This window comes from Alternaria burnsii, assembly GCF_013036055.1.
Source record: "Alternaria burnsii strain CBS107.38 chromosome Unknown 750, whole genome shotgun sequence".
NCBI classification, from domain to species: domain Eukaryota; kingdom Fungi; phylum Ascomycota; class Dothideomycetes; order Pleosporales; family Pleosporaceae; genus Alternaria; species Alternaria burnsii.
Genome location: NW_024066108.1, coordinates 1,284,870 through 1,301,911, shown reverse-complemented (window position 1 = coordinate 1,301,911; position 17,042 = coordinate 1,284,870). Strand labels below are relative to the sequence as shown.

At 51.1% G+C, this 17,042-nt stretch overlaps 5 protein-coding genes across 5 annotated transcripts; 2 read left to right on the top strand and 3 right to left on the bottom strand.

Moving 5' to 3' along the window:
* Positions 1-2: 2 nt before the first annotated feature.
* On the bottom strand, positions 3-4,784 carry GT037_001848 (beta-glucosidase d; the record flags this gene model as incomplete). The annotated part of the gene is made up of 6 exons (XM_038926895.1): positions 3-2,275; positions 2,325-2,444; positions 3,498-3,563; positions 3,619-3,894; positions 3,950-4,168; positions 4,223-4,784. The coding sequence occupies 6 exons, from the start codon at positions 4,782-4,784 to the stop codon at positions 3-5; spliced, it is 3,516 nt and encodes a 1,171-aa protein (XP_038790187.1).
* Positions 4,785-6,139: 1,355 nt separating this feature from the next.
* GT037_001847 (dna mismatch repair protein msh2) lies at positions 6,140-8,994 on the top strand (the record flags this gene model as incomplete). Its single annotated transcript, XM_038926894.1, has 2 exons — positions 6,140-6,295; positions 6,349-8,994. 2 exons carry the CDS (start codon positions 6,140-6,142, stop codon positions 8,992-8,994), a joined length of 2,802 nt encoding a protein of 933 aa, XP_038790186.1.
* Positions 8,995-9,416: 422 nt separating this feature from the next.
* On the bottom strand, positions 9,417-10,535 carry GT037_001846 (duf-domain-containing protein; the record flags this gene model as incomplete). Its single annotated transcript, XM_038926893.1, has 3 exons — positions 9,417-10,220; positions 10,339-10,449; positions 10,512-10,535. 3 exons carry the CDS (start codon positions 10,533-10,535, stop codon positions 9,417-9,419), a joined length of 939 nt encoding a protein of 312 aa, XP_038790185.1.
* Positions 10,536-11,749: 1,214 nt separating this feature from the next.
* On the top strand, positions 11,750-13,347 carry GT037_001845 (uncharacterized protein; the record flags this gene model as incomplete). The annotated part of the gene is made up of 2 exons (XM_038926892.1): positions 11,750-12,227; positions 12,296-13,347. The coding sequence occupies 2 exons, from the start codon at positions 11,750-11,752 to the stop codon at positions 13,345-13,347; spliced, it is 1,530 nt and encodes a 509-aa protein (XP_038790184.1).
* A 161-nt stretch (positions 13,348-13,508) lies between these two features.
* GT037_001844 (uncharacterized protein) lies at positions 13,509-17,009 on the bottom strand (the record flags this gene model as incomplete). The annotated part of the gene is made up of 5 exons (XM_038926891.1): positions 13,509-14,808; positions 14,920-14,977; positions 15,304-15,571; positions 15,626-16,544; positions 16,609-17,009. Coding segments are annotated over 5 exons (2,946 nt in total), but the record flags the coding sequence as incomplete, so codon positions are not given.
* Between the last annotated feature and the right edge of the window lie 33 nt (positions 17,010-17,042).

Here is a 17,042-nt window from a genome sequence, read left to right as displayed (position 1 = left end):
CCTCACACCTGCATCGTTGCAGCAGCTTTCAGATCGCGGCTGCTAGCTCCAACATGCATCTTGTACTCCCCCTTCACAACCGCCCACTCTTGCGCAACGACATCCCATACACTCAGGTCCCTTCTGCGAAGCTGAAACTGCACTTTCTCGGTCTGACCAGGCTTGATCGTGACCTTCTGGAAGCCGCGCAATTGTTTGACTGGCTCATCAGCTGCAGCAGGGAACTCGACGTACAGCTGTGCGACTTCCGCGCCGGCGACATGGCCCGTGTTGGTAACGGTAGTGCTTACAGTGGCAACGAGATCCCAAAGATCTTCACGGCCACCAACAGCGAGTGCACCAGATGCGTAGGTCTCGGATAACTTCTCGGTGTCCGAAGTGACGGTGATGTTAGATGCGTACTCGAAATTGGTGTAGCTCAATCCAAACCCGAATTCGTAACCAACTGTCTTATTCTGCTGATCAAAGTACTTGTAGTCGATGAAGTTGCCTTCGGTAAAGTCAATCTCGGATGCTTCGCTGATCTGGAAGTTGGAATCGTAATCAGACTCGTTCTTGGCGAGCGTGTGGACAAGCTTGCCGGAAGGGTTGACGTCGCCAAACAATACTTCGTTGATCGCATGACCGGAAGATTGACCGAGTGGGCCACCGTATAGGATCGCCGTAACATTCTCATGGTCGTTCCACTGTGAAAGTAGGCGCGGACCGACAGTATTGACAACCACGATAGTGTTGTTGCAGTTGTCCGCCACATAGTTGACTAGATGATCTTGCTCCGCATTTGCAAGCTCACTCCTGTCACCTCCTTCGCCAGCCCAAGCGTTGATGAAGACGATACACGCATCAGAGCCGTCTGCCATACCAAGAGTGGTTTCCTGAATCTCCGTCCCAGCGCCATCGCTGATTATCATACCTCCACCTGAGCTCTCGACGACTGTGTTGTTCAACCACCACTTGAGCATGAACCCATCTGATTCGGCTCGTTCGTTGAAGGCCTGGAATGGAGTCACCAAAAACGCGTTTGATGACATTGCACTACCGCCGTTCTGAGTCATATGGCCTTCCATGATATCGGCCACACCAGACTGGACGGTGAGAGCAGTGTTTGGTCCGACGTTGCGTGGAGCGGCATGGCTGCCAAAGATGGATATAACACGCTGAGCTTTGGTAAGTGGAAGAGCACCATCGGTGTTCTTCAAAAGCACCAATGACTCTGCTGCGTACTTGCGTGCCAATTCGCCATGTTTGCCACGCACGTCAACATGATCTGTATAACCTGCATGTGTCGGGTAGTTCATATTTTGCTCTTGGCGGAAATAACCAATGAGGTTACGAATGACCATATCGTTTAGGCGATCTTCGGTGAAGGTCCCATTGGCTATGCCAGCAATGAGAGTGGCATTGCTCCAGTATGACGAAGAACCGTAGTCAAGCCCGGCATTTGCGGAGTCAACACCTGTTTTCTGAGCGCCTGCATCTGGGTTGACAAAGCCAGGGAAGCCCATCTCAGTTTTGAGAAGCCTTGAAAGTGTGTCCTGGTTCTCGCATCCGTAAGTGCCGTTGATACGGTTCATTGCGCACATGACAGCACCCACACCGTTCTTGACTGTATCGTAAAACGGTGCGAGGTAGGTCTCGTGGAGAGCTTTGTCGTCGACTACAACACTATAGGCTTCGGAGGAAGCTGCCGTGGAATTGTCCGTGAGGTCCTGGCGACGTCGCATGCTGGGAGGTGCGCCACCAGCGTTACCATCTGTGGAGTTGCCTCCGGGGCCACCAAAGCCTCCAGCCATTCCACCACCCATACTGTTCGAGCCTTGACGATTGGTCTCCTGCTCATTCAGTACGTAGTGCTTCGCGCCAGGGATAACACCACTAGCCAACATTCCTTTGGCTAATGCGCCGCCCATGATGCCGGAGAAATAGGAGTCAGGACCATAACTCTCACCGCCTCGTCCATCCCAGGGCGAACGTCCAAGAGGCTGTACAGTGGGAGCATAACCGACATTGACTCCCTTTCCTTTGAACTCTGCCCCCAACGCTTGACCTTGGCCCTCGAGTATGGCTTTGTCCCAGGTCATGGCCATTGCAATACCTGCTGGCCAAGCGGTAACATAGTAGTAATTGATGGGGTTGGCGGACGAATCGAGGATCTCAAGACCGGAGAAATTGCCAGCACTACCTCCGGTAATTATGGAGAGCTTGTCGGAGGAGCTAAGGGTATCAACGAATGCGGAAGCCTTATCGTAGGCGCTCTGCCAGCTACCGAGCTTGACTGTAGCACATCATCAGTAGATATTGAGAATGGTTGGAGGGGCACGTACTGGTACCAGAACTAAGTCTAGCTTCAGTGTAGTTCGAAGAGACGGCAGCTTCAGCAGCACCGAAAAAGATAGCGGCAAGAAGCCAAAGATCGATCTTCATGGTCATGGTAAGGTGTTTTCCTATGTTTTGAGCGATACAAGGTGTTCAGAACCAAGATTGAAGAACAGAGGGATGAGAAAAAGAGAGTATGGCAATAAGCGAATGTAAGAGACGAGCGAATGATTGGCAATGTGGTAGGAAAGGCTCAAGATCTGAGCACCGTCTACGATCTTAAGCAACATCGTCAAATTTGCATTGTAACTGTAGGACAAGCTTCATGGCGCATTCACGCTTTCCGGCTAAAGGCTTATCAACGTGCTGACGAGTGCTACAACAGCTTGGCTAGGTTTTCCGTGCATTGCGGAGTATCTGATACCGAAAAAGCTAGTCGACTAGGACGATGCCTTTCCAGGTCCCATAATGGCAGGGCATCTCTAGATTGATGCCTCGATGTTGTTGGATTAGCGTTGTGGCGCCGCGTATGCATCGTTGCGAATGCTTGGCCTGTGCTCAGATGAAGACTGAAGCTAGCATCGCTCACCAATCACGGATGACACTCAGCACCAGGACCTCGTCATCACTGGATGGGCAGTTACGTGGTGACGGACGGGGTTCTCAGACTTCCATGCGGCATTTGCGATATGGAAGTTGCTGGTTGTTGAGCGGATGTGCCAAGATCGCGGTGCACATCAGATACCATCTGACGTACAGTCAGGAAAACATGAGAAGCTGGGACGCGCTTGTAGAACGCCAGACATACTTTTACGCGTTTAAACATGCGTTCTCTAATGGGCAGAGACAAATGTCGGGCTTGCGTATCGCGGGCAGGAAGACACGCACGAGAGTCGCGAGCCCAGCCTCCACTCCCCATGCCAGACCTGAGCTAGACGTGGCAATGTCCGCCGTAACTTAAATGGCGTTGTCGTGAATCATGCCCCTAAGCGCAGTGACGCGGATTAGAGAAAATTCGCAAGTTCAGGGTCCACAGGCACAGATGCGACCAGAAACATAGAAGAACAAGTTTCCGTTGATGGTTCTAATGGTAACATATTCGGAACTAACACTTTTGCGCATGAAGACGAAGTGAAATGTTGGTGTTCTTGCAGTCAAAGCCGATGAATGCGCGCACGTACCAGCGTTGACGTCAAATCGCTTGGCTGTGCGGAACCCAAATCGAGTCCTCAGGTTTGACAGACTTCCTGCAACCATATCACAGCTTTTTCTAGACTTGCTCCCGACAAACCTGCTCTTGACTCTCAGATACCTCTTTCCTATCCTTGAGCCTCACCCATCTCCCCAAGTCTTTTGATGATCTCCTCAGCGATTCATAGCGATGACCGTCAATGAGGATGTCGTCTTGACCCTGGAGGTGTAGATACCAGTAGAGAACTCCGACAAACAAGCCGCCACCCACAATATTCCCAAGCAGCGCAGGGGCGATGCCTTTCCCAATGTACATGCTGATGGTGATGTCGGGTGAGCCATGGAAGATGGCATTGGGTATCAGGAACATGTTGGCTACAACGTGATCTAGTACATACAGTCAGCTTATCTCTGAGCGTAGGAACAAAGGTGCGGTGCTTACCGAAGCCTAATGACACGAATGCAAATGTCGGCCACCATATGCCCACCACCTTGGACACGTAGTCCCGACCCGAACACCCAAGGAAGCATGCTAGACACACCAACCAATTCGCGCCGATGCCTCTCAGGAAGATTTGGTACCACTCTGGTTCAACTTGTTTCTTGTACGCAAAGTGCAACGACTCTTCTCGATATAACTTTCCATCGAACAGTCCACCATCTATACCAAGTCAGCCTCCCATCTTTCAAATAACGGTCACTGTCGGAGACTTACACCCAACGACGACACAACACACAAATAGACTTCCGGCAAGGTTTCCAAAGAAGGTCACAACCCAGTGTCTCAACATCCGCCATATGCTGAGTCGTCTGTGCAGTGCTGCAACAGTCGTGTACATGAAGCTGCCTGTACACAGGTCGCTTCCTGTCATCTGCACAATGACCAAGCCGTATGGGAACACGAGCGCCGCAATTGTCTTGAGGAGACCTGGTGCATTCTCCTGATACCACGGTGCTGTGTTGGTTGAAATGAGCGTTGCGCATGCGAAGGACAATATCATGCCAGCCGAGCAGGCACTGAGGAAGCTCTTGTCGATGCGCATGTACGCCTTCTTGACACCCATGCGCGAGACGAGCTCGAAGGACTCCTGTGGGGTGTATGCATTATTCGGTGACTGGTGCATGCTGTAAGCTTGTTGTTGAGTTGGTATCGATGAAAGAGTCGTCGGGACAGCATTAATAGGGGTTGCTGTCCCAGAGGAAGGGGTCGATTGCAGATGCATTGGCAAGAGGGTATGAGGCAGTACATGTCTTGGTGATGTTGATCTGTGGGCCATATTTGTTGTCGTGGCTGTGATGATTCGTAAGGAGACGCACGACGAAGCTGCGCAGCAGGACCGAAGCAAAGAGATCAAACTTTCAACACCGACGATCAAATGGAAGTCTCCATCGAATTAAATACAGTAAGTACCACAAGACTGTCCTGCTTCAACTTTCCGACATGTACCCGCGCGATCCCCAGCACATGTCCGAAAACCGAATTACCTACGGATGTTCTGTCTTTCAATTTCGTCGCGCCCAAGAAGGAAACTATCGGGCATACCCCCGTCTAAGCAACAATGTGTTGCGGCTCTTTCTCGCGCTTCGTTGCGCCCAGGCAGCTTGGCGAGGAACTTTTCGGCCTCATTGACGCTGGTTGAACTGCCAAGGGCTTGGGCCGAGTCGCAAGCGTGCGGTACCGCATTCCATAATTGGAACTTTTTCTCATCGTCGCGATAAGAAACTGTGGTGTTGTTTTCGATTTTGAGGCATGGCTAAGGGACTGCGCATACTCTGTATGTACAGAACCGGCGTGGCTGTACGGGTACACGACACTTCATTGGCGTGTGCAGCAAGGTGAAGTAATCATCGACCTCCTCTCGACTGTCGTTTCACACGTCTATCACAGAAAGGCCGTACAATCACGCTACGCTCTTTCTAGCGGACCAAGGGTACTAGGTACAACGTAAGCAGCAGTTCACAGAGGAGTGTCACACGTGGTACGAAGCTCAATCCCACCGACTTCTCCAGTCGTAGCAGATGGTTCGCGAATCGCATCCCAGTTGCAAATGACTGTATCCCATTAGGTGCGCGAATTTATGGCGACAAGACCTTGACTACGATGGACCCAAAGCCCAAGGCTCCGTCATAGACTTCCGCCTTTTCCTGTGAACCAAAAGTCTTGCCAAGGTCGAGGTATGCCAATGCCGACATGTTTCGTCGTTATATAATTTGAGGTCCTGCAGTGGTTTCCGTCATCCTGAGATTGCATCTAGTCAGACCCTATCAAGGGTCGTTTCTCTTGGACATTGAATCGTCCGACTTCAAAACATTCCTAAGAGTGTTAATGTACGGATCTGAGAAGTCTTTCAGCATGTTGAAAGTGGATGCGTATGCTGTTGGCATAAGAAGTAACAAGCATCGAGACGAACCAAGACAATCGCATGTAAGTTGTATAGAGTCTTGATAATGATGTGCGGAGAGAGGATGATGGGATCAGCAAGGGCCATGGCGTTATCGATAGGAACTAGCGCGAGCTTTACGCGTTCTGAGACGCGCCTCCATCAATTAACGGAAAGCGCGCCCAATCATCTCAGCTTTCACTCTTTCCCTCCACATCACAACCTCACGTCGGTCCTCACAGCATATCGACATGGCATCCCGACCAGAAATCAAGGAGGAGGACGAGTCAGGCTTCTGCAAGTTCTTCCGCAACTTGCCTGACAAAGATGACGAGACGGTGCGCATCTTCGACCGGGGTGACTACTACAGCGCCCATGGCGAAGATGCCAAGTTCATCGCAAACACAGTAAGGACACACAGCTCAATTGAGGAAGCGTCAAAATACTAACATGCATCCAGGTTTACAAAACCACAGCCGTCATCCGTAAGCTGGGACGGGAACCGGGCCTCGAGTCGGTCACCATGACCATCACCGTTTTCCGCAACTTCCTCCGCGACGCACTCTTCAGACTTAGCAAGCGTATCGAGATATGGCAATCTACAGGCAAGCGGATGGACTGGAAGGTGGTCAAGCAGGCCTCACCCGGTAATCTGCAGGACCTAGAAGACGAACTGGGTGGTCAGATGGAGAATGCACCAATAATATTAGCAGTCAAAGTGTCAGCAAAAGCATCAGAAGCGCGCAATGTGGGCGTGTGCTTCGCAGACGCAAGTGTACGAGAGCTTGGCGTCACAGAGTTCCTCGACAACGACCTCTACTCCAACTTCGAATCGCTTCTGATTCAGCTGGGCGTGAAAGAGTGCCTGATACAGGTCGATACATCCAAGAAGGATGTGGAGCTGGGCAAACTTCGGACCATCGCCGACAACTGCGGTTGTGCGGTAGCAGAGCGGTCGGCGACGGACTTTGGCACAAAGGACATTGAACAGGATCTCCCGCGGCTACTGAAGGACGAACGGGCAGCCGGCTCGTTGCCATTGACAGATCTGAAGCTGGCCATGGGCTCGGCTGCATGCTTGATCCGGTACCTGGGACTCATGTCAGACTCTTCCAACTTCGGACAATACCAGCTCTACCAACACGACCTCTCACAATACATGAAGCTCGACGCTGCGGCGCTGAAGGCACTCAACCTCATGCCTGGACCACGAGACGGCGCAAAGAATATGAGCCTGTACGGGCTGCTTAATCACTGCAAGACACCTACTGGTAGCCGACTACTAGCACAATGGTTGAAGCAGCCTCTGATGAACGTCAAGGACATTGAGCGACGGCAGCAGCTGGTTGAGGCCTTCGTCAATGACACTGAGCTGAGACAGACGATGCAAGAAGAACACTTACGTTCAATACCAGATCTGTACCGACTTGCAAAGAAGTTTCAACGCAAGGCCGCAAATTTGGAAGACGTTGTGCGAGCATATCAAGTCGTCATCCGGTTACCCGGCTTTCTCAGCTCCCTTGAGGCGGTGATGGACGAGCAGTACAAGGAACCGCTCGATGCGGAGTACACAGACAAGCTTCGCCAATACATGACGGCATTCGCGGGACTACAAGACATGGTGGAGACGACAGTGGATCTCGAAGCGCTCGACAACCACGAGTTTATCATCAAGCCTGAGTTCGATGAATCGTTAAAGACTATCCGGAAGCGTCTGGATAAGCTCAAGCGCGACATGGAGTCAGAGCATATGCGTGTGGGCGATGACCTCAATCAAGACACTGATAAGAAGCTTTTCCTGGAAAACCACAAGGTCAATGGCTGGTGCTTCCGACTTACTCGTAACGAAGCCGGCTGTATCAGACAAAAGAAGCAATACCAGGAGATCTCGACACAGAAGAACGGTGTGTACTTCACCACTAACACACTACAAGAAAAGCGACGAGAGTTCGACCAGCTCTCCGAGAACTACAACCGCACTCAATCCGGTCTTGTCAACGAGGTCGTCTCAGTAGCATCATCCTACGTTCCCGTCGTCGAGAAACTCGCCGCCGTGCTCGCACACCTCGATGTCATCGTCTCCTTCGCCCACGTCTCTGTTCACGCACCGACCTCCTATGTTAGACCCACAATGCATGCGCGCGGCACTGGCAACACCGTCTTGACAGAGGCACGTCACCCTTGCATGGAGCAGCAAGACGACATATCCTTCATTACAAATGATGTTTCACTCGTACGCGACTCCAGCGAATTCCTAATCATCACTGGTCCCAACATGGGTGGAAAATCTACATATATCCGCCAGATTGGCGTCATCGCCCTCATGGCACAGATTGGCTGTTTCGTCCCATGTTCAGAAGCTGAGCTGACCATCTTTGACTGTATACTTGCTCGTGTCGGTGCAAGCGACAGCCAGATCAAGGGCGTGTCAACCTTCATGGCCGAGATGTTGGAAACAGCAAACATTCTCAAGTCTGCCACAAAAGAGTCCCTCATCATCATCGACGAGCTTGGTCGCGGAACAAGTACGTATGATGGTTTTGGTCTTGCCTGGGCGATTTCCGAATACATCGTGAAGGAAATTGGTGCTTTCGCGTTGTTCGCCACACATTTCCATGAGTTGACCGCGCTTGTGGACACATATCCACAGGTGCAGAATTTACACGTCGTAGCCCACATCTCAGAAGGCACTGCTCCTGCCAATGGTGATGCAGATGCAGATGTCGACATGGACGCCACCGCTGTGCAGAAGAAACGCGAAGTCACTCTCCTATACAAAGTCGAACCTGGCTTCTCAGATCAGTCTTTTGGTATCCACGTCGCAGAACTCGTCCGTTTCCCACAAAAGGTCATTAACATGGCGAAGCGGAAGGCAGATGAACTGGAAGACTTTGCAGGCAAACATGAGGAAGGTTACGTGCAAGCGAGTAAGGAGGAGGTGGAGGACGGAAGTCGCATGCTGAAAGAAGTATTGGAGAAGTGGAAGGAAGAGGTACAGAGCAAGGGGCTAACGAAGAAGCAACAAGTAGAGAGGATGAGGGAGCTGGTCAAGGAGAACCCGAAGCTCATGGCGAATGGATTTTTCAAAGGCATTCAGGCCTTGTGAGTGGCAGGTACATACCTGACCGGCGTTTCGGCATGTAACAACATTCTTGCACCCAACCTACGGAAGGTTGATCTCAACAATACTTCAATAGTGAGCGCATTTGCACGATACCAGTAATTCATACATATAACATATTATCGAGGTTCCATAAACATGTGGTTTCCATGCTATTGCACATTCTTCTGTAAATGAATGTCGTGAAGAGTAAAAGATGAAGACTTGATAAGTTAATGCTTTGCGCTTTTCTCATCCCCAAGCGCATGGCCATGATGGTGTATCATAGTATCTGCCTCCAGTACAGACTGCCTGAACCCGGAGGCGCGCATCCCGATGCGGCAGTCCTGGAGCAAGGTGTGAAGAGCACTGGATTGTAACTCAACCAGGCTCGATCAATAAGAACCAAATTCTCGTCTCTATTTGTTTCATCGCTTCAGCTCGGCAAACCGCTTAGCAAGCTCGTCCACATCGGGGATTCTGCCTAGCCCATCCTCCTTCTTTGCCGGCTTCTTCGTATTCGCCTCGCTCTTTGCTACCTTGGCCGCCGCACTTCCTGGTAACTTCAACCTAGGCGCTACATTATCGGTACTAGGACTCGGCGGTACGACGCGCAGCGGACTTTGTGGACCCAGCTTCTTGGGTGTCGAGGCCTTTGCTAGCGCCTCCCTTTCCTCTGCCTTCTTGCTTGTACTGGGGTCCGCATCGTCGGTTGGTAGAGGTTCTTGGAGCTCCGCCTTTTGGCCTACACCACCTGATGGCTCATCGTCGTTGTCGTCGTCTTCTTCATCCTCACTCTTGGCTGTGCCATACGGTACCCCGTAGAATCTTGCAATCTCCGTCATGTATGCCTCGACCAACTCCTCCTTGGGTGTCTCAACCTTTAGCTTCTTCATGACTCTTTCTGCCACGCCTTCTCCTTCCATACTGGCCACTGCAACATCCTTGCCGAACTTGTCTACTAACAGCGCCCTGACGGTGTGTAGTTCCTTGATCTCGGTTCGTGGTGCGGCGTATATTATGCTGCGGACGGCTTCTTCTAGGGCTGGGTCGAGGAGTGTCGACGTGGAAGCGGATGAGGTGGTGTTTGAAGAGGATACTTGCGATTCAAGCAACTGTGAGCGCGCGAGTAGAAGCTCACAGTAGAGTTCGAGGATCTCGTGTAGCTCGGTGGTGATGTCGGTGCGGATTATGTTCTCCACGCGTATGCGCGCCGATTGTACTTTGCCAACCTGTCAGAATGTCAATACAAGTAACACGGAACAGAATCCAATCATGTCTGGAAATGCGCTGTTGCCTTGCGCTCACGCAACGAAATGCGCATCGGACCAAGATAACATGACAACGTACCTCGATCAATTGCGCCATCTCTCTTCTTTGCTGTTTTACTTTTGCGCTATCCTTCTGCTGCACCATACGTAGCCGCGATATCGACAGCTTGAGCTGCACCTTGAGCTTGTTCTGCCCCGCATTAGGTTCCTGGCGCGACAACGGGTCCCTTGATGGACGTGGAAGGGACGTACGACTAATGACATTGCGGGCGCCATCTTGTTCTGTTCCGTGCGAATACTGGTTATTTGGCGATTGGGTGAATGGCGTCGTGGTTTGTTGCGCAGGCGTCTGGTGTAGGTTGAAGCTAGTGGTTGGGCTGGAAGCTGGAGGCGGGACACGCGTAGGCATGTCTTGGTGGGGTTCATCGGTTGTGGCGGTGGCGGTGCAGGAGAGGCGGCCCGTTCCCACTAACATGACTACAGCACCAGCGTATCTGCGCACATCTTTTGGAAGAAGAGACCCTCCTTCTCATGCAACGTCGACAAACGTTTGTCCTGTGCATGGGGCCGTCAAACTAAGCGTGAAGAACGCGTAACATGTTGTCTTTCTGGTGTCTTTAATATCCAGCTGCCGGTGTCGTAGGGGGAAAGGAGAGGAAAGCCTTGATCCGGCTACAGAAAGCTATTCAGGGCATATCTACTTACCTCCACAACGTCCATTATTATATCCGCCACGCCATCTTTCTTCCAGCAACAGCTACCATCATCCCAGACACAGTCAGATATGGTGAGTCTTTCGGCTCTAAACTATCGAGCAGCCCGACTGGAGTCCGGTCTACAAGCAGGTAAGCGATCGATACAAACAGTAACGTCTGGTAGCATGATCAACATCGCATAACCGAGGCATAGTTGGCGAACGTGGACAGAGGGTCGGACACCCAGTTTTGAGCTGATTTGGCATCGCATGCCAATCTGCTGACCGACATCAGAGATGCTGTTCCTGAATCTGCTTGTCTTGATCCGAATCAGTTATTTGCGGATCGTGCATGTGGTAAAAGAACAAAGCTGAGTGGTTTCACTTCCCTCTGGCTTATCCAGAAGCGGCGCACATGCACAACAGTGGGGAAATTAGATTGGACGAATACGGTGTATTTTCAAATCTCAGGTATGAAGTAAGGGATCGGCATGTAAGCCAGCCTGATTAAACGAAGTTTCAGGCTGACCATGCAGCCATCTAGGCTCAATGAGTTGCGCCACCAGCATACAACTCCAATCACAGAAACCACTGCTATCACCATGCATGACGGCAGCATGTTGCCAAGACATCTCTTTGGGGGCCGTCTCACGACGCACAACTCACGGCCTGCTTACCTCGCGCTTTCTAGTCCCTTTGTCTGCTTACTTCTCCTTCTCTGCCCAACGAACTCACCTCGATACTCCTGTAAGACGAGTCAATTGGGCACGCGCATGTTTTTGCCCACATCAACGCCATGGCTCCATCATGGCGCATACTGAGTAGCTTTACGTTCAGCCTTGCAGCTCTCTTCATCGTACAGCCTTGTCTCGTAGGTGCGCAATGCGATATCCCGCCTCTTACGCTTACCTGGGCCAATCTGAGCGTCACGCAAGATGGTCTTGGTGTCGCGCGCGGTATCGAACTTGGTATTGGAACTCCACACCAGATCTTCGCTTTCCGGCCGTCGACTACGCTCAACAACACGCGCATTAATAATGTTGTTAACTGCGGTTCTGCGAGCAATGATAGCTGTATTGGAGGTCTCGGCGGTGCTTTCGACTCGACTAAGTCAACATCATATGCCGTATCGATTAAGAGTCAATGGAATGGTAGCCAGATCGACGATGAAGACGACACAGGTGGCTATGTCTACTTTAACGATGACGTCGCGTTTCAAGAAAATGGTCATGTTGATGGATTTCCGTTAGTGATGGATAGTGAGGTATGGGGAGGTAAGAATTCCATGAATGCGCCTTGTCCGATCTGACTTGCGGACAAGTGACGCTGACTCAGTATACAGGTATACAGTCCGGTCTGCCACTCGGCACGAACTCGTCATTCCTTCGCGCGGCGGTCGCAGGTGGTGTCGCGCCATCACAAGTCTTCGGTCTTTGGAGCGGCAGCAGAGGCATCGATCCACATGACGGTCTGCTCGTTGTAGGTGGATATGATCGCGCGCGGGTCGATCCAGCGTCGAACTTCACCACTTTCCCAATTGGCGAATGGAGTCTCGAACGAGCTTGTCCTTTACAGGTCACAGTCACGAATCTGACGTACCAGGACCGGCCACTCATACCAGATGGTAGCGATGAGCTGATCGCATGTATTGAGCCGTCGACACAACGTTTCGTGTTCCCTCCGGCGATTGCGCAGGCGTTCGGCGTATATACTGGGCAAAATGAGACTGCGTATCCGGGTAAGATGCATTATAATGTGTCGAACCGTCCCATGGGCGACCTCGTTGTGACATTGGCAGGCGGCTACCAGTCAACCATACCCAATAAGGAGTTGTTCGCGCCACTACGTGGGTCTGATCAGTACGGTCGTTATGCCATCACCAACGACAGCACGCTCGAAGCCTCGATATCGGATACCCGAGCAAGCGACCCGGGGGATGTGGATAATACTCTTGGGGGCCTCTTCTTAACTTTTAATTACCTTCTTGTAGACTACGCGAAGAGCGAGTTCCAACTCGCTCCAGCTGTCGCAGCCGACGCGAAAGACGTGTCGCCGGACCCTACGGTGATCTGCACGCCTACTAACACGACGCCGGCGAGTCCTACCCTAACACCTAAGAAGTCCACGAATACAGGTGCCATAGCAGGCGGTGTGGTTGGAGGTGTTGCGGGACTTGCTCTGCTTGGTACGATCGGCTTTCTGTTATTCAGGCGGAATCGCCGCGCTAAGGAGCGTCCTCCCGTCAGCGAGATCGACGGGCAGCCACATTCACCTGTGCAACAAGTGTCGCGACAACCGTCGGAGATGATGACGCACGAAGCTGCACCCGTGCACGAGATGCCTGCGACTCGATACCCGAGCTTTCGAAAACCTGAAAGTAGAGGATGGCGTTAGGATACGCGTCAAAGAGGAATGCTGGAGGCTGGTAGATTCGCTTCCGTTATGCGATGACGGAGTTTTGTACTAAAACTGTAGGCACTACGCTAAGTAATCCATTATGAGCTCGACTTCCCTTTCACAACTCTCTCACCTTTCTCCAATCGCTACCCAGTAGGCTACGATAACAGTTTCGCTCGCATGGTTGGTTCATACACCGGAACATCCATAGGCAAAACTTCCTCGTCGCGACAACAACTCACTTCTGCCCACCGTAACCAACCAGCGTACGTTCCATCTTTACAGTCGCTGCCAGGGTGCTTCCTCCAAAGCATGCCCAACGTATCACCACCAAAAAGCTTTGCCGAGAACCCGTGTCCAAGTTTGAGACACCAGCTATCGGCGACCAGTTTCTCTACGATACTCTTTGCAAATGCTTGATCGCCGGTCTCAACCTCACCTGGCTTAGGCAATGGAAGGCTCAGAAGATCGAATTGTCGTTGTCCGCTCCAGCCCGTCATTTGCTCGTGTGCGAAAGCGCCGTCCATCATGCTCAACAGCCAGCACTTTTCTCTGACGTACTTTGGTCCATCCCAGCCATCTCCTTCATCAACCCAGCCTTGCGCCGATCGCATGCACTGGATCTGAACTGCGTAGTCCGTCATCGCTTCGTCGTTTATGACCATCTTTCCTTGGCCTTCTTCTTCTACAATAACCTCTTGTGGCACACGCATAAGAGGGACATGTGACACCATTGGGTGGGTGTGCGCATCAGTCGTGTTTGTCTTGCCTTTCCAGACCTGAAGTAGGATATGATGTGCGCGTTGTACGAGCGGGTTATTCGCACTACACATGAGCGCAAAATTTACGATCTGCAAATCTGAACCCATTGTGAAACCGGCGAAATCGTATGGGGAGTCCGGATTGAAAATGTGTTTAGTCCATAGCTGGTCCAGGTCCCCAAATTGCAGGATACCGACATCGAGATATACGCCACCGTACTTCAGCAGGAGTGGATACCGGATGAGATCTGAGGTGTGTTGTGCAGCATAGTGTCCGTTCAGGGTGCCGCGCGTGAACGCTGCTGGTACCACTAAAGGCGACTCGGTATCAATGTAGTTGGCTACATTGAGTGGGGAATCCGGCACGACGTCAAGTACGTAGATGGTCCATCCTAGTGGTGAGAAGCGACGGTACCAAGCGATGACATTGCGTAGGAGATTGGGAGGTAGATTATGGATACCAGAGTTCCAAAAAGCAAATATAGACTTAGAGCCTGAACTAGGAGGTTTTGGTGAAGTCAGTGCTTCTGGTAGCGGTCCATCTGTTGGTATGGTAGGTAGAATTGTGTAAGGAAGTGCTGAGGTTCCCTGTATCTGTGGGTACCCCATAATTCGGCTCGATTGCTGACAGAAATCCGTGGACTGGGAGAAAACCCTGTGCTGTGAGAAGACTTTGTATGGTATAACATACACACAGCTTACGTGATATTCAGCTTGACGGTAGTTCACTCACTATGAACGTCCAATAGTCATTTCGACTCATTCGCGCTAGTAAGTCGCGTGACGTCACTACGCGAATCAGCCTCACCAGCCTCCTGGGAGGAGTTGAAGTGACATCCCGCAACCCTTTCTACCATTCTCTACTTCTGAGAAAGGGTTGTCAACAGAATGCAACCTTGTTTTCCCCTATCCAGTTGCCATGTACCAAGATGAGTCAACAAACCTTTACAGCTAAGTCACAGCCAAGCTGTCAACGTCCATCGCGTTAACATGATCACCGTTTCTGGTAGGATACGAATGGAAGAAACCCTGGACTCTTGAGTTCTGTCTAGAAAGCTACTGCACTATGGAGATTAAGCTCAAAGTGCTTCTCGCAAGGGCTACCTCTCGTGATCTCGCGAGGGGTCGCAGATCCGATTGCTGATAGCCTATTCGCACACGAAGTCTTGAGCAGTATACTCCGAGGAATTACCTCTGAACACGGCTTTCTTTGGGTACAAACAAAGTAGACGCTCTTTGTTTTCCGCGTTTCGGGCAGTGAGTGTCTCGGGTGCAACACCTTTTTCAACCCAATCAACTAAAGCTTGGAATGTCTCGTGTGGAGAACCGCCTTGTCCGTCTATGCAGTGACGAGCGCCTGGTGCTTCAAAATAGCGGTAGTAATCTCTTAACTCAGGATCGAGAACAGATACTCGATCGAAGTAATCGCGCGTTCCTCCATACGGTATTGCCGCATCTGCCTTTACAAGAAATGTCAGTCGTTTGTACAGTCCAGACGTTCGAACAGTACTTACAAGTCCATGCCACGTAAGGAGCTTCCCTCCCGACCTTCGAAGTCTGCTAAGATCCGGAAAATCGGTATTAATGATAGATTTGTACTCCCGCTCTCCTGCAACAAAATCATCAACCCACTCAGCGCGGGTCATATTGTTCAAATTGTGGTCTGGATTTTTCTCGACAAAATACTTGATCCAATCCGTAAACAGTGTGGGTCTCTGGGGGGTACACGTGCCGTTATTGCAGGTGCTTCCGATGATTGCGGTACTAGCAGCTGCTAATGTACCACCGTTTGCCTCGTAACCTGCTGGGTACCAAAGAGAGGACCCATTCTGTCTACGAGGCCCTTCCCAAACTGCTTCCATGATTATGGCAGCGTTGGCCGATATCGTCGAAGGCCCACCAGTCGCACTACAATTGACTGCGGATCCAACCAGGGTTCGTGGATTGACGTAGCACTTGTCTGGATCCGAGATCAACCCGTCAATCAACCCATCAAGTCCATCGCAAGTTGCTATAGCAGCTTTTGTAAGAGCTTCAAACTCGCAGGGGTGGGGAAAGCTGGTTGTGTTGAGTTCGTAGAAGACTTGGTGAGGATATGTTCCAGCAAAGAAGAATGGACTCCAATTAATAGCGGGTGCTGCTGCTGCGATTCCATCAAAGACGTCTGGAAATCTTTGTGCGAAAAGATAACCCTGTCTACCGCCTTGAGAGCAGCCGTCCCAATATGAGTACGACGGGGGAGAATGGTAGAAAGCTTTAATGATGCTTTTTGCAATCAATGCACCGTCGATAAGTCCGTTAAATGCGAAGTCCTGGAGTGCGTTATAATCGACGTTGCCAGGGCTAGTGAGAGCCCACTCTGCTACAGATAATCCATTCTCATGTTCTACTCCCCCATCGATGGTCGCACTTGCGTAGCCTCCAGTCACTTGACTGAAGGTGGGTGTACGAAGTTAGTAAGAGTCTCATATGCGATTCGTACATGGGAAAAACTAACCCGTACATGTTAGCGAATGATGAACTGAATCCCGCAGACCAACCACCGCCACCAGCCATTGTGAAACGACCATTCCAGTCAGGATTCAAAGGAAGCCATATCTGAGTGCGCAGCGTATCATTTTTTCCGGGGTGCGTATGAGTAACTGTAACATTACAAAAGTCGACCTTGATATCGGTGGGAAGTGGGCCGTGATTTGGCCAATGTGAAGTGACACCATCAGGGACATAGTCCAAGGCTAAGTGAGCTTCAAGTCCGATGATGCTGGCACCAAAAATCTCGGGAGTTGGGATGGATCGTGTTGTGCAGTTGCTAGCTGCTGAAGATAAAGCCATGATAGCAGATATACGCAGCGAGAACAAGCTCAAATACAGCAAGCGATGTTTTCTCATTCTCCAATCCACTTTGCTCTTGGTATAAATGTGTAAGTACTA